This window comes from Salvelinus fontinalis, chromosome 40 (genome assembly GCF_029448725.1).
Source record: "Salvelinus fontinalis isolate EN_2023a chromosome 40, ASM2944872v1, whole genome shotgun sequence".
NCBI classification, from domain to species: domain Eukaryota; kingdom Metazoa; phylum Chordata; class Actinopteri; order Salmoniformes; family Salmonidae; genus Salvelinus; species Salvelinus fontinalis.
In genome coordinates this window covers 5,406,922-5,433,787 of record NC_074704.1, presented here as the reverse complement: position 1 = coordinate 5,433,787, position 26,866 = coordinate 5,406,922, and the positions used below count along the sequence as shown (strand labels likewise).

The following is a 26,866-nucleotide window of genomic DNA, read 5'->3' as shown; positions in this document are numbered from 1 at the left end:
AAAGGGAGAGAGGCGGAGAGAGGGAGTGAAAAGGGAGAGAGGGGGTGAAAAGGGAGAGAGGCGGAGAGAGGGAGTGAAAAGGGAGAGAGGCGGAGAGAGGGAGTGAAAAGGGAGTGAAAAGGGAGAGGGGAGTGAAAAGGGAGAGAGACGGAGAGAGGGAGTGAAAAGGGAGAGAGGGAGTGAAAAGGGAGAGAGGGAGTGAAAAGGGAGAGAGGCGGAGAGAGGGAGTGAAAAGGGAGAGAGGCGGAGAGAGGGAGTGAAAAGGGAGAGAGGCGGAGAGAGGGAGTGAAAAGGGAGAGAGGCGGAGAGAGGAGTGAAAAGGGAGAGAGGCGGAGAGAGGAGTGAAAAGGGAGAGAGGCGGAGAGAGGGAGTGAAAAGGGAGAGAGGCGGAGAGAGGAGTGAAAAGGGAGAGAGGCGGAGAGAGGGAGTGAAAAGGGAGAGAGGCGGAGAGAGGGGAGTGAAAAGGGAGAGAGGCGGAGAGAGGGGAGTGAAAAGGGAGAGAGGCGGAGAGAAGGGAGTGAAAAGGGAGAGAGGCGGAGAGAGGGGAGTGAAAAGGGAGAGGCGGAGAGAGGGAGAGAGGAGGAGAGAGGGAGTGAAAAGGGAGAGAGGCGGAGAGAGGGAGTGAAAAGGGAGAGAGGCGGGGAGAAGGAGTGAAAAGGGAGAGAGGCGGAGAGAGGGAGTGAAAAAGGAGAGAGGCGGAGAGAGAGGGTGAAAAGGGAGAGAGGGAGTGAAAAGGGAGAGAGGCGGAGAGAGGGAGTGAAAAGGGAGTGAAAAGGGAGAGAGGGGAGTGAAAAGGGAGAGAGGCGGAGAGAGGGAGTGAAAAGGGAGAGAGGCGGAGAGAGGGAGTGAAAAGGGAGAGAGAATCGGAGAGAGGGGAGTGAAAAGAGAGAGAGGCGGAGTGAAAAGGGAGAGAGGCGGAGTGAAAAGGGAGAGAGAGGGAGTGAAAAAGGAGAGAGGCGGAGAGGGGGAGTGAAAAGGGAGAGAGGCGGAGAGAGGGGAGTGAAAAGGGAGAGAGGCGGAGAGAGGGGAGTGAAAAGGGAGAGAGGCGGAGAGAGGGAGTGAAAAGGGAGAGAGGCGGAGAGGGGGAGTGAAAAAGGGAGAGAGGCGGAGAGAGGCGGAGTGAAAAGGGAGAGAGGCGGAGTGAAAAGGGAGAGAGAGGGAGTGAAAAAGGAGAGAGGCGGAGAGGGGGAGTGAAAAGGGAGAGAGGCGGAGAGGGGGAGTGAAAAGGGAGAGAGGCGGAGAGAGGGAGTGAAAAGGGAGAGAGGCGGGGAGAAGGAGTGAAAAGGGAGAGAGGCGGAGAGAGGGAGTGAAAAAGGAGAGAGGCGGAGAGAGAGGGAGTGAAAAGGGAGAGAGGCGGAGAGAGGGAGTGAAAAGGGAGAGAGGCGGAGAGAGGGAGTGAAAAGGGAGTGAAAAGGGAGAGAGGGGAGTGAAAAGGGAGAGAGGCGGAGAGAGGGAGTGAAAAGGGAGAGAGGCGGAGAGAGGGAGTGAAAAGGGAGAGAGGCGGAGAGAGGGAGTGAAAAGGGAGAGAGGCGGAGAGAGGGAGTGAAAAGGGAGAGAGGCGGAGAGAGGGAGTGAAAAGGGAGAGAGGCGGAGAGAGGGAGTGAAAAGGGAGAGAGGCGGAGAGAGGGAGTGAAAAGGGAGAGAGGCGGAGAGAGGGAGTGAAAAGGGAGAGAGGGAGTGAAAAGGGAGAGAGGGGAGTGAAAAGGGAGGGAGGCGGAGAGAGGGGAGTGAAAAGGGAGAGAGGCGGAGAGAGGGAGTGAAAAGAGAGAGAGGCGGAGAGAGGGAGTGAAAAGAGAGAGAGGCGGAGAGAGGGAGTGAAAAGAGAGAGAGGCGGAGAGAGGGAGTGAAAAGGGAGAGAGGCGGAGAGAGGGAGTGAAAAGGGAGAGAGGCGGAGAGAGGGAGTGAAAAGGGAGAGAGGCGGAGAGAGGGAGTGAAAAGGGAGAGAGGGAGTGAAAAGGGAGAGAGGGGAGTGAAAAGGGAGGGAGGCGGAGAGAGGGGAGTGAAAAGGGAGAGAGGCGGAGAGAGGGAGTGAAAAGAGAGAGAGGCGGAGAGAGGGAGTGAAAAGAGAGAGAGGCGGAGAGAGGGAGTGAAAAGAGAGAGAGGCGGAGAGAGGGAGTGAAAAGAGAGAGAGGCGGAGAGAGGGAGTGAAAAGAGAGAGAGGCGGAGAGAGGGAGTGAAAAGAGAGAGAGGCGGAGAGAGGGAGTGAAAAGGGAGAGAGGCGGAGAGAGGGAGTGAAAAGGGAGAGAGGCGGAGAGAGGGGAGTGAAAAGGGAGAGAGGCGGAGAGAGGGAGTGAAAAGAGAGAGAGGCGGAGAGAGGGAGTGAAAAGAGAGAGAGGCGGAGAGAGGGAGTGAAAAGAGAGAGAGGCGGAGAGAGGGAGTGAAAAGGGAGAGAGGCGGAGAGAGGGAGTGAAAAGGGAGAGAGGCGGAGAGAGGGAGTGAAAAGGGAGAGAGGCGGAGAGAGGGAGTGAAAAGGGAGAGACGCGGAGAGAGGGAGTGAAAAGGGAGAGAGGCGGAGAGAGGGAGTGAAAAGGGAGAGAGGCGGAGTGAAAAGGGAGAGAGGCGGAGAGAGGGGAGTGAAAAGGGAGAGAGGCGGAGAGAGGGAGTGAATAGGGAGAGAGGCGGAGAGAGGGAGTGAAAAGGGAGAGAGGCGGAGAGAGGGAGTGAAAAGGGAGAGAGGCGGAGAGAGGGGAGTGAAAAGGGAGAGAGGCGGAGAGAGGGGAGTGAAAAGGGAGAGAGGCGGAGAGAGGGGAGTGAAAAGGGAGAGAGGCGGAGAGAGGGAGTGAAAAGGGAGAGAGGCGGAGAGAGGGGAGTGAAAAGGGAGAGAGGCGGAGAAAGGGGAGTGAAAATGGAGAGAGGCGGAGAGAGGGAGTGAAAAGGGAGAGAGGCGGAGAGAGGGAGAGAAAAGGGAGAAAGGCGGAGAGAGGGAGTGAAAAGGGAGAGAGGCGGAGGGGAGTGAAAAGGGAGAGAGGCGGAGAGAGGGGAGTGAAAAGGGAAAGAGGCGGAGAGAGGGAGTGAAAAGGGAGAGAGGCGGAGAAAGGGCAGAATACCTGACCACTGTGACTGACCCAAACTTAAGGAAAGCTTTGACTATGTACAGACTCAGTGAGCATAAAGGTCAAATGTGTGATTTCATGAAATGGTACATACAAGAAAACCAGGTTTTAAAGTTCTGTTCAATAGCCATCCCATCATTACAAAACATTTGAAAGGCTAAGTCTATCATCTCCTGAGAAGTGGTAACTATTCACATGCACTTTTCAAAGAGGTTTGGTGCCCCCTGGTGGCTGAACCCGAGATCAATGAGAGATCTTGTCAGAAACAATGACAGAGTCCCACTTCTCAGCTATCTTTATTTACATCAAACTAAACTAACTGCTATCTTGAAATGTTGAAAACGTGTTTTTAAATAGCTCAGGCTGATACCCTACCTGAGCGACAAGGTGAGTCTTTTGCTCCTATAGTTTCTGGTAATAGGCTACACCAGCAGTCGTTATGCTCCTATAGTTTCTGGTAATAGAATACACCAGCAGTCGTTATGCTCCTATAGTTTCTGGTAATAGGCTACACCAGCAGTCGTTATGCTCCTATAGTTTCTGGTAATAGAATACACCAGCAGTCATTATGCTCCTATAGTTTCTGGTAATAGGCTACACCAGCAGTCGTTATGCTCCTATAGTTTCTGGTAATAGAATACTCCAGCAGTCGTTATGCTACTATAGTTTCTGGTAATAGGCTACACCAGCAGTCGTTATGCTCCTATAGTTTCTGGTCATAGGCTACACCAGCAGTCGTTATGCTCCTATAGTTTCTGGTAATAGGCTACACCAGCAGTCGTTATGGTCCTATAGTTTCTGGTAATATGCTACACCAGCAGTCGTTATGCTCCTATAGTTTCTGGTAATAGGCTACACCAGCAGTCGTTATGCTCCTATAGTTTCTGGTAATATGCTACACCAGCAGTCGTTATGCTCCTATAGTTTCTGGTAATAGGCTACATCAGCAGTCGTTATGCTCCTATAGTTTCTGGTAATAGGCTACACCAGCAGTCGTTATGCTCCTATAGTTTCCGGTAATATATTACACCAGCAGTCGTTATATTAGCTTACCACAATAGCCAGAAAGACAAGCCATTTCCCAGTAGCAAAAGTTAGCGATCGTAACAAACCAGTAAAAGATATATATTTTTTGACTAACCTTGATATTCTTCATCAGATGACAGTCCTATAACATCAGGTTATACATACACTTATGTTTTGTTCGAAAATGTGCATATTTAGAGCTGAAATCAGCGGTTACACATTGTGCTAACTTAAGCTACTTTTTCCACATCGTCCAGATATTTTCCTGACACTTTTTCTGACACACATATTCTGACCAAATAGCTATTCATAAACATAACTAAAAAATACATGTTGTATAGGAAATGATAGATCCATTAGTTCTTAATGAAATCGCAGTGTTAGAATTCTAAAAATAACTTCATTACGATATGCAGCTTCGGTACAGCTAGAGTACCCAAAGTTTGGGCGTCGGCGACTAGTTCACATGCACGACAGATATATGAAATAGCAAAATGTTTCTTACTTTTGCTGATCTTTCATCAGAATGTTGGACAAGGTGTCCTTTGTCAAGAACAATCGTTGTTTGGATTTGGAACGTCCATTATCCCTCTCGATTTAGCTTGCGCACTAGCAAGGTGGCACGAATCGCTCCATCGTCAACAAAGTCAGAGAACGGAACACGGCAAAAGTCCCGAAAAATGTTCAATAATCTGATTAAACTATATTGAAAAAACATACTTTACGATGATATGGTCACATGTATCAAATAAAATCAAAGCCGGAGATAGTAGTCGCCTATAACGATAGCTAAACAGAAGGCAAATCCATGTCTCTCTTCGCGCCTTCCTGAAAACAGGAAATGGAGGGCACGTCATTCCATGAGCTGTAATTCGAGTCCAGATCAAGTTACACAGTCCATTTCTTCTCTCACTTCTTGTCGACATCTAGTGGAAGACGTATGAAGTGCATCTAAACTAATACATAACAAGGGCTTTAATAGGCAGCCCCTGGAACAGAGCCTCAATTTGACTTTCCACTTCCTGTCAGGAAGTTTGCTGCAGAATGAGTTCTGTTTCACTCACAGATATAATTCAAACGGTTTTAGAAACTAGAGAGTGTTTTCTATCCAATAGTAATAATAATATGCATATTGTACGAGCAAGAATTGAGTACGAGGCCGTTTGAAATGGGCACCTTTTATCTGGCTACTCAATACTGCCCCTGCAGCCCAAACAGGTTAACAAACCTCCAAATGAGCTTCAATGTCATACAACTCTCCTTCCGTGGCCTCCATCTGCTCTTAAACGCTAGTAAAACTAAATGCATGCTCTTCAACCGATCGCTGCCCTCATCCGCCCGACTAGCATCACTGCTCTGGACGGTTCTGACTTAGAATATGTGGACAACTACAAATACCTAGGTGTCTGGTTAGACTGTAAACTCTCCTTCCAGACTCACATTAAACATCTCCAATCCCAAATTAAATCTAGAACATGCTTCTTATTTCACAACAAAACCTCCTACACTCACGCTGCCAAACATACCCTCGTAAAACTGACTATCCTGCCGATCCTTGACTTTAGCGATGTCATTTACAAAATAGCCTCCAACACTCTACTCAGCGAACTGGATGCAGTCCATCACAGTGTCATCCGTTTTGTCACCAAAGCCCCATATACCACCCACCACTGCGACCCGTATGCTCTCGTTGGCTGGTCCTCGCTACATATTCATCGCTAAACCCACTGGCTCCAGGTCATCTATAAGTCTTTGCTAGGTAAAGCTCCGCCTTAACTCAGCTCACTGGTCACCATAGCAACACCCACCCATAGCATGGCCTGTTTATTGCCTTACCTCCTTACTCCATCACACTGTATATAGATTTTTCTATTGTGTTATTGACTGTACGTTTGTTTATCCCACGTGTAACTCTGTGTTGTTTTTTTGTCGCACTGCTTTGCTTTATCTTGGCCAGGTCGCAGTTGTGAATGAGAACTTGTTCTCAACTGGACACCTGATTAAATAAAGGTGGGGGAAAAAGTCATTAAAAATACATTTAAAAAATCATAACTTTATTGACAACACCCAAATGGATACTGTCATTAACGCGATTCTTCAATAATTTAACATATTTCTTAATACTGTAGCAAACATTATATTACACAGGACACTCAAACGAGCCTTACAATTATAATCCAAAGTAGTGTGAAATGTACTCATAATCAACCTGGAAATAGAGGTTACTCCCCTGAGTTTTCCCCCATTCACATTCAGAATACACTGTGAAAAACTGAAATCTTTGCTCACCATTTTTGCTCCAGACAGATATACTACATCCATAACTGTCGGTTTCCTCATTACCAGATATACTACATCCATAACTGTCGGTTTCCTCATTACCAGATATACTACATCCATAACTGGCGGTTTCCTCATTAGCAGATATACTACATCCATAACTAGTGGTTTTCTCATTACCAGATATACTACATCCATAACTAGTGGTTTCCTCATTACCGGATATACTACATCCATAACTGTCGGTTTCCTCATTAGCAGGGAGGAGTTTCTACAACCAAATTGCATGTGCATCGCCCTCGTGCCGCAATTTTATTAAACTCAGAAAGGGGCCTATATTGGAGACCAAAAGTCGTCTGGCACAGTGCTTAGTTTCAACAACATGAATAACTTATTTCTAGCCTACAATCATCGATGTTACTACTAAAATATGACTATTCTTGCTCATTTTAAGACAATTGTCAAATAATCATTACATTCACTACAGACGTCAATTGTTGTACAACATCATGGCTACGCTGTTGGCATCACCTTTTACAGTGGATTTCCACTGTTGTGGGCCTTTAATCATCTGACTTTGTTTTTCGCACAGGAGAGATACAGGACTATCGTGGATCCTCTGGGGAGCCTCAACAACCTCATGATGCTGACGAGGCAGAGAAGAGTCTCTCCAGATCAGAACGCCTCAATAAACACCTGCAGAGATCCATAGGGAAGAGAACTCACTGCTGCTCTGACTGTGGGAAGAGATTCACCTCATCAGGCATTAAAATTCATCAAAGGATCCACACAGGAGAGAAACATTATAGCTGTGTTCAATGTGGGAAGAGTTTTACTACATCTGTCTCTCTGACTTTACACCAGAGAATACACACAGGAGAGAAACCTTATAGCTGTGATCAATGTGGGAAGAGTTTTAGTACATCTAGCCCTCTGAGAGTGCACCAGAGAACACACACAGGAGATAAACCTTTTAGCTGTGATCAATGTGGGAAGAGTTTTACTACATCTGGCTCTCTGACTTTACACCAGAGAACACACACAGGAGAGAAACCTTATAGCTGTGATCAATGTGGGAAGAGTTTTACTAGATCTGGCCATCTGACAGTACACCAGAGAACACACACAGGAGAGAAACCTTATGGCTGTGATCAATGTGGGAAGAGTTTTACTAGATCTAGCTATCTAACTATACACCAGAGAATACACACAGGAGATAAACCTTATAGTTGTGATCAATGTGGGAAGAGTTTTACTAGATCTAGCTATCTAACTATACACCAGAGAATACACACAGGAGATAAACCTTATGGCTGTGATCAATGTGGGAAGAGTTTTACTAGATCTGGCCATCTGACATTACACCAGAGAACACACACAGGAGAGAAACCTTATAGCTGTGATCAATGTGGGAAGAGTTTTGTTCAATCTAGCCAGCTGACTGCACACCAGAGAACACACACAGGAGAGAAACATTATAGCTGTGGTCATGTGGGAAGAGATACTCTGGTAAAAGATCTCTGATCAAACATCAGAAAATACATGAAGGAGTTTTTTCATGATATTAATTAAATAATGTCACAATGTAGATTATTTTAACATTGTAGTAGGAGTATTTTAATGAATGTCAATGTAGAACCCTAAATGTTTGCCCCCTGTTCAATTGATTTTACCCTCAGGGAAAATCCAGGCTCTGAATTGAAAGAGTTACTATTTATGTGATTTAACAAAAAGTGACTAACAAAAAAGAATTGTGTTACACTTACCACGTTGGTGACCCACTGGAATCACAATGTAGCTAGCTGTTTACCACGTTGGTGACCCACTGGAATCACAATGTAGCTAGCTGTTTACCACGTTGGTGACCCACTGGAATCACAATGTAGCTAGCTGTTTACCATGTTGGTGACCCACTGGAATCACAATGCAGCTAGCTGTTTACCACGTTGGTGACCCACTGGAATCACAATGTAGCTAGCTGTTTACCACGTTGGTGACCCACTGGAATCACAATGTAGCTAGCTGTTTACCACGTTGGTGACCCACTGGAATCACAATGTAGCTAGCTGTTTACCACGTTGGTGACCCACTGGAATCACAATGTAGCTAGCTGTTTACCACATTGGTGACCCACTGGAATCACAATGTAGCTAGCTGTTTACCACGTTGGTGACCCACTGGAATCACAATGTAGCTAGCTGTTTACCACGTTAGTGACCCACTGGAATCACAATGTAGCTAGCTGTTTACCACGTTGGTGACCCACTGGAATCACAATGTAGCTAGCTGTTTACCACGTTGGTGACCCACTGGAATCACAATGTAGCTAGCTGTTTACCACGTTGGTGATCCACTGGAATCACAATGTAGCTAGCTGTTTACCACGTTGGTGACCCACTGGAATCACAATGAAACACTCCAAAATGTTTAGGTTTTCAATATATCCCAAACTGTTTCTGCATATTGGTTAGTGATTTGGACACGTTAAAACTGTGTTTCGACATTGCACTATTCCCATTTAGCAAAATGTCATTCAAAAGACGTTGAAAAGAAGACTATGTCCAACGTCCAATATATGTTCGGTTGTAGTTGAAAGTGAAAGTTGAAAAGATGTCTTTTCGGGTCGATTTTTTTCAATGACTTGAAAACTGCTTAATTTCAACGTACTTGCAGCCGATACACCTATAATCAATTTTTATTAACAATCTGACATCACTCCAGTATTTCTTTACAACATTCAAATGCTAAGTGTCTTTATTCCACTACTGAAGAAGCATGACTCAAATCACCTCATATATTCAAACATTCAGCCTGACAAAATATACATGTTTTATTATTCCATGCCTCACCATTAAGTGAAGTATTGCCAATACATATTAACAAAGGGGTGAACATTTGGTTTTGATATTTCATATTATGTAACATTTAGTAATCCTAGTTATTCATGCAACCAACTTGACATTTTTGGGTACATTTATATTGACATTGTTACCCTGCTTTTATATCCAACAACATGCCAATCTAGTGAACCCTGAAAAGAGAGAGAAGCTCCGCAGTGAGGTGGAAAGTTACTACGGTTATCGCAGGAGTTTCCTCTTGAAATCAGACATGTCTGTCATAAGGACAACTTGGTTGCTGATTATCTCAAGGGTTGGCAGTCAAATAGGTTTGTGTTTTGCATTTAGCCAGTGAGTTACCATGGTCACAATTTATTCTGACACGTTTTTCTGTGTTGGATATTAGTTTTATCTCTTATTCTTTTCTGTATTTTTTAACTGCACTGTTGGGGGCTCGTAAGTAAGAGTTCCAAGTGTTGTATCCGGCGCATGTGACTAATACAATTTGATTTGAGTTTTGTTTGGGCTCGTTCCAAGGGGACGAGAGTTCTAGAAGCTGGTGAGTTTTAGGAAGATGAGAGTTCTAGAAGCTAGTGAGTTTTAGGAAGACGAGAGTTCTAGAAGCTATTGAGTTTTAGGAAGATGAGAGTTCTACAAGCTAGTGAGTTTTAGGAAGATGAGAGTTCTAGAAGCTATTGAGTTTTAGGAAGATGAGAGTTCTAGGATTCTATAGAAAGAAAAAGGAGAAAAAAATAATACGACTGTATATTATTATTTAGAAATACGTGTTTTTTCTTGTTTTTAATTGTTGACAGCCAGTAGACACCATGTTTATATTGTAGAAGGTGAAGCATTGTAGTTGATTATGTGAAATGGAAGTTGTAGAGACACTCTGAATGATTGGCTATGAAAAACCAACTGACATTTACTCTTGAGGTGCTGATCTGTTGCACCTTCGACAACCACTGTGATTATTATTATTTGACCCTGCTGGTCATCTATGAACGTTTGAACATCTTGGCCATGTTCTGTTATAATCTCCACCCGGCACAGCCAGAAGAGGACTGGCCACCCCTCAGTCTGGTTCCTCTCTAGGTTTCTTCCTAGGTTCTTGTCTTTCTAGGGAGTTTTTCCTAGCCACCGTGCTTCTACACCTGCATTGCTTGCTGTTTGGGGTTTTAGGCTGGGTTTCTGTACAGCACTCTGTGACATCAGCTGATGTGAGAAGGGCTTTATAAATACATTTGATTGATTGTACAACTGAATGCATTCAACTGAAATGTGTCTTGGGAGCACTGATTGGTGTCACCTCGTTAGTCAGTATGTGTTACACCTGTGCTGGCTTGTCCATCTCGTTAGTGGGAAGGTGTTTCACCTGAGCTGGTCCAGGTTCTATTTAAGAGTGTCTGGCCCAGTGCTCCAGTTGTCTTGATAGATGTGGAGAGTCAACACCTTTAGTTGCTCCACCTTTTTGGTTTACTTCCTGTCTTTAAGTTTGTTGTGGGTTTTTCTTTTGTTTGCCTCTTCTTGGGCAGATTTAGTGGGTCTCATGGTGGTTGTCTTTTAGGTCCCAGTTGTTGTTACTAGTCAATTTTCAGTGGACACCACCATAGTGTCTTTCAGAGCCCCTCCTAAAAAAACAAGTTATATTTTGGGTTGGATATTGCATCCAATTAATATTTTAATCAATTGTATTTCCTTAGGGTGCTCAGTTGTCAGTCTTCTGTTTTTAATCCTCAATATTTATTTTTATTATTTTTTTCCATTGTGTTGTATCCTGTCTGAAATGGGCTGTATAAATAAAGCTTGATTTGAACAAATGAACAATCAACAGACTCTTGGTATGAAAAACAGCGTCACTTTTCCAGCCTGCTGAAGGCGTGGTGGAGTGTTAAACACCACCCCCGGCTCTACCAGGGGCTTGAGGTGGTCTCCCACAGCTCTGCTGGTAGAGTGGTAAACACCACCCCCGGCTCTACCGGGGGCTTGAGGTGGTCTCCCACAGCTCTGCTGGTGGAGTGTTAAACACCACCCCCGGCTTTACCAGGGCCTTGAGGTGGTCTCCCACAGCTCTGCTGGTGGAGTGTTAAACACCACCCCCGGCTCTACCGGGGGCTTGAGGTGGTCTCCCACAGCTCTGCTGGTGGAGTGGTAAACACCACCCCCGGCTCTACCGGGGGCTTGAGGTGGTCTCCCACAGCTCTGCTGGTGGAGTGTTAAACACCACCCCCGGCTTTACCAGGGGCTTGAGGTGGTCTCCCACAGCTCTGCTGGTGGAGTGGTAAACACCACCCCCGGCTCTACCAGGGGCTTGAGGTGGTCTCCCACAGCTCTGCTTATGTCATGTTCTGTGGCCTTGCCGTTCCATTTATTGACAGCCCCTGCAACACAGAAACACATTTAATAATATTATATACAACACTCAAAGTAATGGATATGGAGCATCTATGGCCTCCGTTACACCTGGCACCTAAATGTGACTTCTGTCATCTGATCACTCCAAGCTGCATTAGGTTCAGATCTACCAGGATGAGCCTTGACAGTCTGGATGCAGTCAGGTCACTGAATATGCATAAGCAATATACAGAGATGGGGTGAATGAGTGGGGAAAAGTATATTTTACACAAATGACCTTCATAATATCAAAGAACAAATGTGTGTGCCTGAGAAATTTCATCAATATCAGTGGACAATTTGCACTAACGTAAATAAACATGGATGATGGAACATATTCCCTTTTGCTGACGTGATGAACCACTAAGGGGACATAAATATTTACCATCTAAACCATGTGTGACCTCTCACCTCTCTGGCTGTAGAAGTGTTCTTCCTAACCAGTCCCTCAACAGCTCTCTGACTGAGCTCCACCCTCACTGGGTCTTCAGAGGAGAGGAAGGCTGAGGAGGGATGGAAGGATGAATGGATCAGTCAGTCAATAAAGTGTAGAGCTGCTGTCTATGCTGTCTGACAAAATCACAATTTTAGTAGTTCATTAAAGTAAATAAGGCTTAATGACTGATGAATACCAACTATCAATCACTTAGATCATGTACTTTCAGGTAGAGATACATCCTTGAGACGTCCCTAGCCCATTGAAGTTAACATTTAAAAGGGTTAAGGTTAAGGTTTAGGGTAGGGATGTCCCAAGGATCCCGGATAGCATTGACCATTGTGCATTCTTCTGTCTCTTTTACATAGCAGGTGATGGGTTCTGATTTCTGAACTTGAAAATATTAAATATCTAACGTTAACTAACTAACTAAGGACGGTGACCTGTCCAGACGAGATGTTACAACGATCTGAATCGTCAATGGAGGTCTTCCTCTTTATATAACCTGCTACAGCATGCAATACTATTAACTCACAAGGGGGCATAACGTTACATGTACAATACTATCCCATTTTGGAAACGTTACATGGACCATACTATCCCATTTTGGAAACTTTACATGTACAATACTATCCCATTTTGGAAACGTTACATGGACAATACTGTCCCATTTTGGAAACGTTACATGGACAATACTATCCCATTTTGGAAACGTTACATGTCCGCCCCCTTGTGGAGGGAAATTAATATCTTAGATGGTAGCTGTAGATGGGATTCAAATGCATAATGGTATTAATACAGTGTCTAGACTACCTCTTTTGTATAAATGCCCTTCAGAATCCAAACACAGTATTGCCACGCAGCAAAATGTTGCGTATAATCTTTCAAGTCAGCCTGATAAAATATTAAACAATTTGTGTACAAAGATATCTTGAAATGTGATATTAGGCCTGTATGGCAGTACTGTTACTGTATGGCAGTACTATATTGGCTAGTGCTTTCTCCAATATTGTTGTTTATCTTTCATTTGCTGTATTGGACTTGTGATTTCATGAAATTATATTATATGATATCCCTGTGGCGCTAGGCTATGCTAGTCAGCGTTTCTGATGAGAATGATCCCGGATCCGGGATGGGTAGTCCAGAAAGGTTTTAACCTGCAGGAATATTTTCACATTTCTATCTTATGGTTAGTTCCTAGGATAATGCAACTCATTCATTTACATCTTTCAATACTTCTAAAATGGGGTCCAGGTTTAAAATAATTACAGGTGTACCTTACTAGCTTATACTATATCATACATGGTCTTAGTAAACACAGATTCTAGTTTTCATCCAGTAGCTGACTGGGCCCTGTTTACACCTCCACACAGGAATACACACTCAGAGCCTACTGCCTCGGCCCTGTTTACACCTCCAAGGTGCCCCCCCTCACACTGGAATACACACTCAGAGCCTCCTGACTGGGCCCTGTTTACACCTCCAAGGTGACCCCCCTCACGCTGGAATACATACTCAGAGCCTACGAGGTTTTGATAAAAACTCCCCTTTGTGTGTTTCGCTTTTTTTTTCTTCTCTTTTGTTTAAACTACGTTTGAGATGTGGTGTCCACTCGGCTCGCTGCATCTCAGATCAAAGGTGGGTCCATCTGCTCCATTCCCAAAGTGTGGTCTCCCTGAGATCCCAAGTTAGAGGGATCCCTCGTGCACCATTTACCCAGGTCATCAGGAGGGGTCACCAAGTGAAGATTAACATCCCCAAATGTGGTTAATTTCTTTAATATCGAATGAGAGAACTTATCACACAAGTCAGAGTTATTCTTAAACTAAATCTTTATTCACTTAAGGGAGCAGGTCAATACAACGTACAAATATAAAGATAATCAAATGAGTGCTCTACGATAATGATGGCTGGTCAACCCACGGGACAAAAGTCTTTCATAGCCAAGATACACCCCTATCAAACCTACATAACGAACAACAGATGTATAGAACGGGTCACAAGGTTAAGATTTGTATGAAAGATACTTATAATTCTCAGCAGACAGTCTCTGCTGTAAAAACAGCACTCTTTGTGTAGAGACCAGGGTCTGGCCCTGAGGTCATCTCTCCCTGATACCATATAGAACAGAAACATTAACTCATGCTCTGGAATGTGGTCTCTTTAGGTTTTATCACACAAAAGACATTGTGAATCTCCTGACACTGTTTTCTCCCAGAGGCCCATCCTCAGTAGAACACAGACAATAGTTCTAAGAACCATCTATTCTGTTGCATAAAACAACCATTTGATCCAATAAAAGTATTATAACATAATGTTGCAGTTTTGCTCACAGTGTCCACTGAAAGTTGACTAGTAACAACAACTGGGACCTAAAAGACACCCACCATGAGACCCACTAAATCTGCCCAAGATGAGGCAAACAAAAGAAACACCCACACCAAACTTAAAGACAGAAAACAAACCAAAAAGGTGGAGCAACTAAAAGTGTTGACTCTCCACATCTATCAAGACAACTGGAGCACTAGGCCAGACACTCTTAAATAGAACCTGGACCAGCTCAGGTGAAACACCTTCCCACTAACGAGATGGACAAGCCAGCACAGGTGTAACACATACTGACTAACGAGGTGACACCAATCAGTGCACCCTACGTGCTAACGAGCTAGACGTGATAAAGTCCAACCTCAAAACATAAATGGAAAAACCAAAGCCTGTAACACCTTCCCCTTAGGACAACAAATATATTTTATATTTATGACTCAATTTATTAGGATTGTTAATAAAATTGATTATAGACCGATTTATTATACTGCGTCCATGTGTATAAGCTGCAAGTACGTTGAAATTAAATATTTTTATTTTCAACTAAAACCAAACTTATATTGTACGTCGGGCATAGTCTTATTTTCAGTGACATTTTGCTAGGTGGGATATCCCCAATGTCACAGTTTAAACGTGTCCAAATGCAGAAACAGTTTGTGATAAATTGAAAAAATAAACGTAAAATGTACTATATACACAAACATCTGCCACAATAATCATTACTTATATTTATTTAAAACAAGCTCCTTATAAACTGCACAAGCACCAGAAACGCTGTTGTTTTGACAAGTAGCAATAAATCACTGATATCAATTAGGGGGGAAATCAGGTTGTAGGTGCTGTTGAAACTAACAACTAAACAAACACATGGAAATGGGAGATATATTTCACCTCACTGGTTAGAGGACAACCTGCAGAAGACAGTCAGCTACATTTTGGAGTGATGCATTTAAATCTAGGGGTCGCTAAACAAAGGAACACAACACTTATTTGTCATCACTCATCGATATCATGTTAAAATCAATTGTGTGACAGAAGGGAGATGAGGTTGCACGTTCTGTTAAAACGAACAGCTCAAAAACCACACAGAATCTGGGAGTAATGTGTACATCCCTGGTTAGAGGACAATTTGTAGAAAACAGTTTGCTACATTTTGAAGTGTTGCATTTTGATTCAAGTGGGTCACCAACGTGGGAAGTGTAACAGGGACAAATGTTTAGGCTTCTACATTGTGACATCAATAAAATACTCCTACTACAATGTTAAAACGTTCTACATTGTGACATTATTTCATTGATATCATGAAACAACTCCTTGATGTATTTTATGTTTAATCAGAGATCTTTTATCAGAGTATCTCTTCCCCTGTGTGTGTCCGCTTGTGTATATTCAGGCTGTTTGGCTGAGTAAAACTCTTCCCACAATGATCACAGCTAAAAGGTTTCTCTCCGGTGTGTATTCTATGGTGTATAGTTAGATAGCTAGAAGAAGAAAAACTTTTCCTACATTGATCACAGCTATAAGGTTTCTCTCCTGTGTGTGTTCTCTGGTGTATAGTTAGATACCTAGGAGTACAAAAACTCTTCCCACATTGATCACAGCACGGATTATCTCCTGTGTGTGTTCTATGGTGGTTAGTTAGATTGCTAGATGTAGAAAAACTCATCCTACATTGATCACAGCTATATGGTTTCTCTCCTGTGTGTGTTCTCTGGTGTGTAGTCAGATTGCTAGATTTAGCAAAACTCTTCCCACATTGATCACAGCTATATGGTTTCTCTCCTGTGTGTGTTCTCTGGTGTGCAGTCAGATGGCTAGATTTAGTAAAACTCTTCCCACATTGATCACAGCTATAAGGTTTCTCTCCTGTGTGTGTTCTCTGGTGTATTTTAAGTTCTGATGAAGATTTGCAACATTTCCCACAGTCAGAGCAGCAGTGACATTTCTTCCCTGTGGGTCTCTGCTGGTGTTTCTTGAGGAGTTCTGATCTGGAGAGACTCTCCTCTGCCTTGTCAGCATCATGAGGTTGTTGAGGCTCCCCAGAGGATCCATGATAGTCACATCTCTCTCCTATGTGAACAACAAAGTCAGACGGTTAAAGGGCCACAACAGCAGAAATCCACTGTTTATTTGAGGTAAAAGGTGATGCCCAGGGGTCTGTTAAATTATTTTACAATTGTCTTAAGACAGTCAAACTCTAAGCAGTGTGCCAGATGACTTTTGATCTCCAAAAAAGGCCCCGTTCTGTGTTTGCTAAAATTGCAGCACGAGGGCGATGCACACACAATTTGATTGCAGAAACACCTCCCTGCTAATGAGGAAACCACTAGTTATGAATGTAGTATATCTGGTAATGAGGAAACCGATAGTTATGGATGTAGTATATCTGCTAATGAGGAAACCACTAGTTATGGATGTAGTATATCTGGTAATGAGGAAACCACTAGTTATGGATGTAGTATATCTGCTAATGAGGAAACCACTAGTTATGGATGTAGTATATCTGCCTGGAACAAAAATGGTGAGCAAAGATTTTTGTTTTCCACAATGTATTCTGAATATTACAGTGCATAATCAGCGCAAGATCAGGAGTGCTACTGAAGGAAACTCACATTAAGCTCTGTGTCTATTCACTAATTCACCACCGTGTGGGAAAACGCAGGGGGGTTCTCATAGGCTGACAGTAAAAATAGCCATTTACAGGTTGTTTATGAGTGCATTTCACATTACTTTTGGATTACAACTGTTAGGCTCATTTGAATCTCCTGCTTAATATGTTTGTGTTATTGTCCCAAATCAACTGCTTTATACTTAAAAAACACTTCAACCAGTAAAATGCTCTTTAGCTAGCTTTGCCATCAGTCTTAAACTGAGGGTTTGTACATTAAGTGTTTAACAAATTGGCCCATAACTTCCCCTAACAACAACATAGACCTACTGTAGGACCCATAACAACAAGATAGACCTACTGTAGGACCCATAACATCACCTAACAATAACATAGACCTACTGTAGGACCCATAACATCACCTAACAATAACATAGACCTACTGTAGGACCCATAACTTCACCTAACAACAAGATAGACCTACTGTAGGACCCATAGTTACAGTTTGGACTTAAATCGTCAGTTTGGACAGTTTGGACTTAAATCGTCTTGAAGGTCTATGGCAAGACTTGAAAATGGCTTTCTAGCACTTAACAATAACATAGACCTACTGTAGGACCCATAACTTAACCTAACAACAACATAGACCTACTGTAGGACCCATAACTTCACCTAACAACAACATAGACCTACTGTAGGACCCACACCTTCACCTAACAATAACATAGACGTACTGTAGGACCCATAACTTCACCTAACAACAACATAGACCTACTGTAGGGCCCATAACTTCCCCTAATAACAACATAGACCTACTGTAAGACCCATAACTTAACCTAACAATAACATAGACCTACTGTAGGACCCATAACTTCACCTAACAATAACATAGACCTACTGTAGGACCCATAACTTCACCTAACAATAATAACATAGACCTAGGACTATGAAATATTAAATGATTCAAAGTGAAACATGGAAACTAAAATGGCTTTTTTTTTCATGACATTTCATAACCAGATAATTTTGTAATAATCCCACTAGGCTACTCTGTAATGTGTTTTCATTCTAAATGTCCTGAATAAAGGAAAATATCTCTGTGTGTTGTACAATAGCCTATCCATCAAGGAACAGTTCTCTACACATTATGAGCTAAGTATCTCTGTGTGCAAACAGACTGAGACACTACTGTAAATCAAGCAGACAATAACACATTATAAACATCAATTTGTTAGGGATGTTGGATCCAACGTGGAGCACGGCATAACTGTCTTTACCAGAGTAATGAATGAAGAAGCACTTTGGTTGTTGTTGCATGTCGTTATGTTTGTCATTTTTTTATATATTTTTATTTTAAAATTTATTTAACTAAGTTAGTTAAGAACAAATTATTTTTTTCAATGACGGCCTAGGAACAGTGGATTAACTGCCTTGTTCAGGGGACGAACGACAGATTTTTACGATCTTGCAACCTTTCGGTTACTAGTCCAACGCTCTAACCACTAGGCTACCTGCTGCCCCGATTTGACTGGCATTAAAAAAAAAAAATCCTGGATCAGCTGATGATAGTTGAACATGTGACTGTAACTAAACAGCTACAGTATTAAGAATTATGTGTAATTATTGAAGAACCGCGTTAATGACAGTATCGATTTGGGTGTTGTCAATAAAGTTAAGGTGACTCTCGGTTAGAACCATTGGATTTAGCAAACTCTGAAATGATTTAGGATTTCTGTGCCCATGAAAACTGTTTTCTCAGCATAACATAAGGAGACACTAAATGTTACGTAGGTAGCGTGTATTTTAGAGATCTGAATACAAAAAACTGTAGGAACAGGAAAATAACCTAAACCACAAGGCCAAATCTAAACTGGATTAGCTTACCAAGATGACATTGAATGTTCCTGAGTGGCCTAGTTACAGTTTGGACTTAAATCGTCTTGAAGGTCTATGGCAAGACTTGAAAATGGCTTTCTAGCAATGATCAACAACCAACTTGACAGAACAGGAAGGATTTTAAAAGAATAATGAATATTCACATGAAGATCTGTCTCCTATTGGATGACATCACGACTTCCCATCAAGCCAACTCCTTGAAGGCCTTACTATGACATCACTCACTCCTAGTTTGCAGTTGTCTAAAAAACACTATTTTGCTCAAAACATTTATTTGTTTCCCTTTAGTGTGTTTATACTTTACTGTATTTATATATCACTTTTCAACAGGAAAATTTTAAAAATAATCACTGGAGGAAGTCATGAACAATTCACAGTACAAAAACATATTCAAGTATAGAATGCCCTTTCAAAAATCGCACATTACTTCAACAACTGCAGAGTTTGTGCCCCTGTCTTATAAGATAGTACTCACTGTATTTACTGGTGTTAATCAGATCAATGGCCCTGTTTTATAAGATAGTACTCACTGTATTTACTGTTGTTAATCAGATCTCCAGATCTCTGTTCTTCATCCTCCTCTAATGTGACAGTAATCTCCCCCTCTTCATCCTCCACTCCAAAAACTTCATCTTCCTCCTTTTCTTTCACAGACAAATCCTCCTCCTCTTTCACTCCATAAACTCTGAACGCGTCTTTCTCTTCTTCTTTCACTGTAACAGCATCACCCTCTACTTCTTGTTTTACTGTGACATCCTCTTCTTCCTTCTCCTCTTTCACGACAATGTTCAGCCCCAGAGCTTCTTTCTCCGTCCAGCAGACCTCCTCTTCTTTAACAAGAGGGGAGAAGCTTACTGAGCTCATGTTCGGGGATGTTAGCTAGCTAGCTATCATTAGCTACTAGGCTAGTGCTAACTTAACCAGCCAGCTACTATAGCTGACTAATACAAAATAACGTAATATTAAATTAAATAGGTTAACAAGTTGATACGACAGAAGTGTGTCAAAAACACAGTAGCTAATATACACCGAAAGCGTATAAATAGCTTGAATCTCTCGGCTATGTTGGCTAGCAAGCTACCGAGGTGGTTGACGAGCTGTTTATGAAGAACCGTCCACTAGATTATACGTCACGCTGGCAGCGTCGCCTGAAAGACGCACATCGCCGTCTGCTGACTGGAGGGGAAACGCAGTTGAGGAATATATTTTATTTTCAGACAAAGATTATTGTAAATGGATTTAAATAAATAATACCATTATATTGAGACATACAAAGACAGGAATGTGTTGTTAGTTATATTAAGTCAAACTAAATCTAAATAAGTAGCTAGCTACTGTAGGTCCATACTGCTCCTACATGGTGTAACAATACATCATGTAGTAGATGTATATAATGAACAGACTAGGTCTATACTGCTCCTACATTGTGTAACAATACATAATGTAGATGTATATAATGAACAGACTAGGTCTATACTGCTCTTACATGGTGTAACAATGCATCATATAGATGTATATAATGAACAGACTAGGTCCATACTGCTCCTACATTGTGTAACAATACATCATGTAGATGTATATAATGAACAGATGAGGTCTATACTGCTCCTACATGGTGTAACAATACATCATGTAGATGTATATAATGAACAGACTAGGTCTATACTGCTCCTACATGGTGTAACAATACATCATGTAGATGTATATAATGAACAGACTAGGTCTATACTGCTCCTACATGGTGTAACAATACATCATGTAGATGTATATAATGAACAGACTAGGTCTATACTGCTCCTACATGGTGTAACAATACATCATGTAGATGTATATAATGAACAGACTAGGTCTATACTGCTCCTACATGGTGTAACAATACATCATGTAGATGTATATAATGAACAGACTAGGTCTATACTGCTCCTACATGGTGTAACAATACATCATGTAGATGTATATAATGAACAGACTAGGTCTATACTGCTCCTACATGGTGTAACAATACATCATGTAGATGTATATAATGAACAGACTAGGTCTATACTGCTCCTACATGGTGTAACAATACATCATGTAGATGTATATAATGAACAGACTAGGTCTATACTGCTCCTACATGGTGTAACAATACATCATGTAGATGTATATAATGAACAGACTTGGTCTATACTGCTGCTACATTTTTGTATTATTATGTGTTATTTATTTCTCCTTTATTTAACCAGGTCGGCCAGTTGAGAACAAGTTCTCATTTACAACTGCAACCTGGCCAAGATAAAGCAAAGCAGTTTGACACACACAACAACACAGAGTTACACATGGAGTAAAACAAACATACAGTCAATAATACAGTAGAAAAATATGTCTATATACAATGTGAGCAAATGAGGTGAGATAAGGGAGGTGAAGGCAAAAAAAGGCCATGGTGGCGAAGTAAATACAATATAGCAAGTAAAACACTGGAATGGTAGATTTGCAGTGGAAGAATGTGCAAAGTAGAGATAGAAATAATGGGGTGCAAAGGAGCTAAATAAATAAATACAGTAGGGAAAGAGGTAGTTGTTTGGGCTAAATTATAGATGGGCTATGTACAGGTGCAGTAATCTGTGAGCTGCTCTGACAGCTGGTGCTTAAAGCTAGTGAGGGAGATAAGTGTTTCCAGTTTCAGAGATTTTTGTAGCTCGTTCGTATTAATGCAGATATTATGGACATTTTATTTAAAACATGTAATTAAACTATAATTGTAGCTCCTTTAATTTAGACCCAAAATGTATTTGCTATGTGTGCTATGGCCCGGCTATTAAAAGGAACAGGCGACTATTTGAGACTCAGCCTCAGAAATGTTTGGTCACATGGAATCAAGTGGTCACTAGATGTCTACGGTGCCAAAGAGAATTATAGTTGGGAGTGTTGGGGGTGTTGAGTGTGTTGATATAACGGTAATAATGTCACATGGAATCAAGTGGTCACTAGATGTCTACGGTACCAAAGAGAATTATAGTTGGGAGTGTTAAGTGTGTTGATATAACGGTAATAATGTCAAAATTCCACTTTTAGTCTAAGGTACTAGATCACAGTGTTAGAGTTGTCACTATAGACCCGAGTGGTGCAGCAGTCTAAGGTACTTTAGGTTTTTATCACCCAAAAGACATTGTAAATGTCCTGTCAGTGTTTTCTCCCAGAGGCAAGTCCTCAGTAGAACACACAGACACAATAGTTCTAAGAACCCTCTATTCTGTTGCATAAAACAACCATTTGATCCAATAAAAGTATTATAACATAATGTTGCATTTTGCTCTCAGTGTCCACTGAAAGTTGACTAGTAACAACAACTGGGACATAAAAGTCACCCACCATGAGACCCACTAAATCTGCCCAAGAAGAGGCAAACAAAAGAACTGGTGTTACACATACTGACTAACGAGGTGTCACCAATCAGTGAGCCCTACGTGCTAACAAGCTATACGTGCTAAAGTCCAACCTCAAAACATAAATGGAAAAACGAAAGCCTGGAACACCTTTCCCCTTAAGACAACAAATAAAACCTATAATTTTTGTTGGACAAGTTTGCTCACCACCAACAGAAAACAACTTCCATTTCACATTATAATCAACTACAATGCTTCACCTTCTACAATATAAACATAGTGTCTACTGGCTGTCAACAATTAAAAACAAGAAAAACACGCATTTCTAAATAATAATATACAATCGTATTCTTTTTTTGTCCTTTTTCATTCTATAGAATCCTAGAACTCACTAGCTTCTAGAACTCTCGTCTTCCTAAAACTCATCAGCTTCTAGAACTCTCGTCCCCTTGGAACGAGTCCAAACAAAACTCATCTCCAATACGGAAAACCGTGCAGTCAAAATAAATTGTGATCAATGGCTAAACGCAAAACTATGACTGCCCACCCTTGAAACAATCAGCAACCAAGTTGTCCTTAACACGGACATGTCTGATTTCAAGAGGAAACTCCTGCAATAACCATAGTAACTTTCCAAATCACTGCGGAGCTTCTCTTTCTTTTCAGAGTTCACTTGATAGGCATGTTGTTGGATCGGGGCCCAGTCCCCAATGTCATGCTCTAGTACATTTGGGTTGGTACATCTGAGAATGTACCCTGCTATTCTAAAAGAAGGGCAACAATGTCAATATAATTATACCCGAAAATTGTCAGTTGATTGCATAAATAATTATGATTACTAAAAGTTACATGAATTGTAAATATGAATGATCAAAACCAAATGGACACCCCTTTGTTAATATGTATTGTCAATAATTAACTTAATGGTAAGGCATGGTATAATAAAAAAATATATATGTATATTTTTTTGATTGCATAGTCTTATTTTCAACGACTTTTCAATTACATTGTGCTAGGTGGGATAGCCTCAATGTCAAAACACAGTTTTAACGTGTCCAAATCAATAAACAGTTTGGGATAAATTGAAAACCTAAACATAACATGTGCTATTTACACAAACATCTGCCACAATAATCATATTTCTTGTATTTTTTTAAACAAGCTCCTTATAAACTGCACAAGCACCAAAAACGCTGTTTTGACAAGTAGCAATAAATCACTGATATCGATTAGAGGGGAAATCAGGTTGTACATGCTGTTGGAATGCATTTAAATGTAGGGGTCGCTAAACAAAGGAACGCAACACTTATTTGTCAAAACTAATCGATTTCATGCTAAAATCATTTATGTGACAGGAGGGAGATGAGGTTGCACGTCCTGTTAAAACTAGCAGCTCAAAAACCACACAGAATCTGGGAATAATGTGTACTTACTAAATCTCATAAATAGTACTCATTTAATTCAGAACCTGGATTTCCCCCCTGAGGATAATATCCATATCATGTTGAAATCAATAGAACAGGGGACAAACATTTAGGGTTCTACATTGTGACATCATTAAAATACTCCTTCTACAATGTTAAAACATTCTACATTGTGACATCATTTCCTTGATATCATGAAACAACTCCTTAATGTATTTTCTAATGTTTAGTCAGAGATCTTTTATCAGATTACCTCTGGTCACAGCTATACGATTTCTCTCCCGAGTGTGTTCTCTGGTGCACTGTCAAATAATTAGATTGACAAAAACACTTCCCACATTGATCACAACTATAAGATTTCTCTCCTGTGTGTGTTCTCTGGTGCACTGTCAGATTGCTAGATTGACTAAAACTCTTCCCACATTGATCACAGCTATAAGGGTTCTCTCCTGTGTGTGTTCTCTGGTGCACTGTCAGATAGCCAGAAGTAGTAAAACTCTTCCCACATTGACCACAGCTATAAGGTTTCTCTCCTGTGTGTGTTCTCTGGTGTATAGTCAGATGGCTTGATGTAGTAAAACTCTTCCCACATTGATCACAGCTATAAGGTTTCTCTCCTGTGTGTGTTCTCTGGTGCACTGTCAGATAGCCAGAAGTAGTAAAACTCTTCCCACATTGACCACAGCTATGAGATTTCTCTCCTGTGTGTGTTCTCTGGTGTGAAGTCAGATGGCTTGACCTAGTAAAACTCTTCCCACATTGGTCACAGCTATAAGATCTCTCTCCTGTGTGTGTTCTCTGGTGTAAAGTCAGATAGCCAGAAGTAGTAAAACTCTTCCCACATTGACCACAGCTATAAGGTCTCTCTCCTGTGTGTGTTCTCTGATGTGAAGTCAGACGGCTTGACCTAGCAAAACTCTTCCCACATTGACCACAGCTATAAGGTTTCTCTCCTGTGTGTGTTCTCTGGTGTGAAGTCAGATGGCTTGATGTAGTAAAACTCTTCCCACATTGATCACAGCTATAAGGTTTCTCTCCTGTGTGTGTTCTCTGGTGTGCAGTCAGCTGGCCAGATTGACAAAAACTCTTCCCACATTGATCACAACTATAAGGTTTCTCTCCTGTGTGTGTTCTCTGGTGCACTGTCAGCTGGCCAGATCTACCAAAACTCTTCCCACATTGAGCACAGCTAAAAGGTTTCTCTCCTGTGTGTGTTCTCTGGTGTGAAGTCAGATGGCTTGATGTAGTAAAACTCTTCCTATATTGATCACAGCTATAAGGTTTCTCTCCTGTGTGTGTTCTCTGGTGTGAAGTCAGATTTCTAGATGAAGTAAAACTCTTCCCACATTGATCACAGCTATAAGGTTTCTCTCCTGTGTGTGTTCTCTGGTGCACTGTCAGCTGGCCAGATCTACCGAAACTCTTCCCACATTGAGCACAGCTAAAAGGTTTCTCTCCTGTGTGTTTTCTCTGGTGTACAGTCAGAGAGTAAGATGTAGTACATCTCTTCCCACATTGATCACACTTATAAGATTTCTCTCCTGTGTGTATTCTCTGGTGTGATGTCAGCTGGCCAGATATACAAAAACTCTTCCCACATTGACCACAGCTATAAGACTTATCTCCTGTGTGTATTCTCTGGTGCACTGTCAGATCGCAAGATGCACCAAAACTCTTCCCACATTGATCACAGCTATGTGGTTTCTCTCCTGTGTGTATTCTCTGGTGTTGAGTCAGATGGCCAAATCGACTAAAACTCTTCTCACATTGCCCACAGCTATACGATTTCTCTCCTGTGTGTGTTCTCTGATGAATTGTAATGCCTGATGAGGTGAATCTCTTCCCACAGTCAGAACAGCAGTGAGTTCTCCTCCCTGTGGGTCTCCGCTGGTGTTTATTGAGGTGTTCTGATCTGGAGAGACTCTTCTCTGCCTCTACAGCATCATGAGGTTGTTGAGGCTCCCCAGAGGATCCACGATAGTCCCGCATCTCTCCTATGTGAACAACAAAGCCATAGAGATGATTAAAGGCCCACAACAGCGGTAATTCACTGTAAAAGGTGATGCCAACAGCATAGCCATGATGTTGTACAACAATTGATGTCTGTAATGAATGTTTAAATTATTTGACAATTGATTTAAAATAAGCAACAAGTCATATTTTGCCAAAAATTTCACATTAGTAGTAATATCTAAGATTGTAGACTAGAAATAAGTTATTCATGTTGTTGATACTCTAAGCAGTGTGCCAGACGACTTTTGGTCTCCAATATAGGCCCCTTTCTGTGTTGCTAAAATTGTGGCACGAGGTCGATGCACATGCAATTTGGTTGTAGAAACTCCTCCCTGCTAATTAGAAAACCGCTAGTTATGGATGTAGTATATCTGGTAATGAGGAAACCACTAGTTATGGATGTAGTATATCTGCTAATGAGGAAACCACTAGTTATGGATGTAGTATATCTGGTAATGAGGAAACCACTAGTTATAGATGTAGTATATCTGGTAATGAGGAAACCACTAGTTATGGATGTAGTATATCTGGTAATGAGGAAACCACTAGTTATGGATGTAGTATATCTGCTAATGAGGAAACCACTAGTTAAGGATGTAGTATATCTGGTAATGAGGAAACCACTAGTTATGGATGTAGTATATCTGGTAATGAGGAAACCACTAGTTAAGGATGTAGTATATCTGGTAATAAGGAAACCACTAGTCATGGATGTAGTATATCTGGTAATGAGGAAACCACTAGTTATAGATGTAGTATATCTGGTAATGAGGAAACCACTAGTTATGGATGTAGTATATCTGGTAATGATGAAACCGCTAGTTATGGATGTAGTATATCTGGTAATGAGGATACCACTAGTTATGGATGTAGTATATCTGCTAATGAGGAAACCACTAGTTATGGATGTAGTATATCTGGTAATGAGGAAACCACTAGTTATGGATGTAGTATATCTACTAATGAGTAAACCACTAGTTATGGATGTAGTATATCTGCTAATGAGGAAACCACTAGTTATGGATGTAGTATATCTGCCTGGAGCAAAAATGGTGAGCAAAGATTTTAGTTTTTCACAATGTATTCTGAATGTGAATGGGGGAAAACTCATGGGAGTAGCCTCCATTTCCAGGTTGCTTATGAGTACATTTCACACTACTTTGGATTATAATTGTAAGGCTCGTTTGAATGTCCTGCTTAATATAA

At 41.6% G+C, this 26,866-nt stretch overlaps 3 protein-coding genes across 5 annotated transcripts in view; 2 read left to right on the top strand and 1 right to left on the bottom strand.

Moving 5' to 3' along the window:
* Positions 1 to 26,866, top strand: part of LOC129839905 (zinc finger protein 664-like) — a 138,054-nt gene that overhangs the window by 70,748 nt on the left and 40,440 nt on the right. The window lies entirely within an intron of this gene.
* On the top strand, positions 6,942 to 8,269 carry LOC129839189 (zinc finger protein 239-like; the record flags this gene model as incomplete). Its single annotated transcript, XM_055906496.1, has 1 exon — positions 6,942 to 8,269. A coding segment is annotated over one exon (942 nt), but the record flags the coding sequence as incomplete, so codon positions are not given.
* On the bottom strand, positions 13,883 to 26,036 carry LOC129839891 (zinc finger protein 420-like). 2 transcript variants are annotated; one of them, XM_055907598.1, is made up of 2 exons: positions 23,903 to 26,036; positions 13,883 to 16,275 (listed from the first exon to the last, which is right to left on the bottom strand). In XM_055907598.1, the coding sequence occupies exons 1-2, from the start codon at positions 25,634 to 25,636 to the stop codon at positions 15,700 to 15,702; spliced, it is 2,310 nt and encodes a 769-aa protein (XP_055763573.1). In that variant the 5' UTR covers positions 25,637 to 26,036; the 3' UTR covers positions 13,883 to 15,699. The 2 variants fall into 2 exon arrangements, with proteins under 2 accessions (XP_055763573.1, XP_055763571.1); XM_055907596.1 differs by lacking the exon at positions 13,883 to 16,275 and having other exon boundaries at positions 23,295 to 26,036.

Bases quoted from the DNA above. Each gene is read 5' to 3' on its own strand.
- LOC129839891 (XM_055907598.1), bottom strand. From the start codon at position 25,636: ATGCGGGACTATCGTGGATCCTCTGGGGAGCCTCAACAACCTCATGAT. The intron at 16,276-23,902 runs AGGTAATCTGAT...TGCTGCTCTGAC, and splicing joins AATCGTATAGCTGTGACCAG to TGTGGGAAATGTTGCAAATC.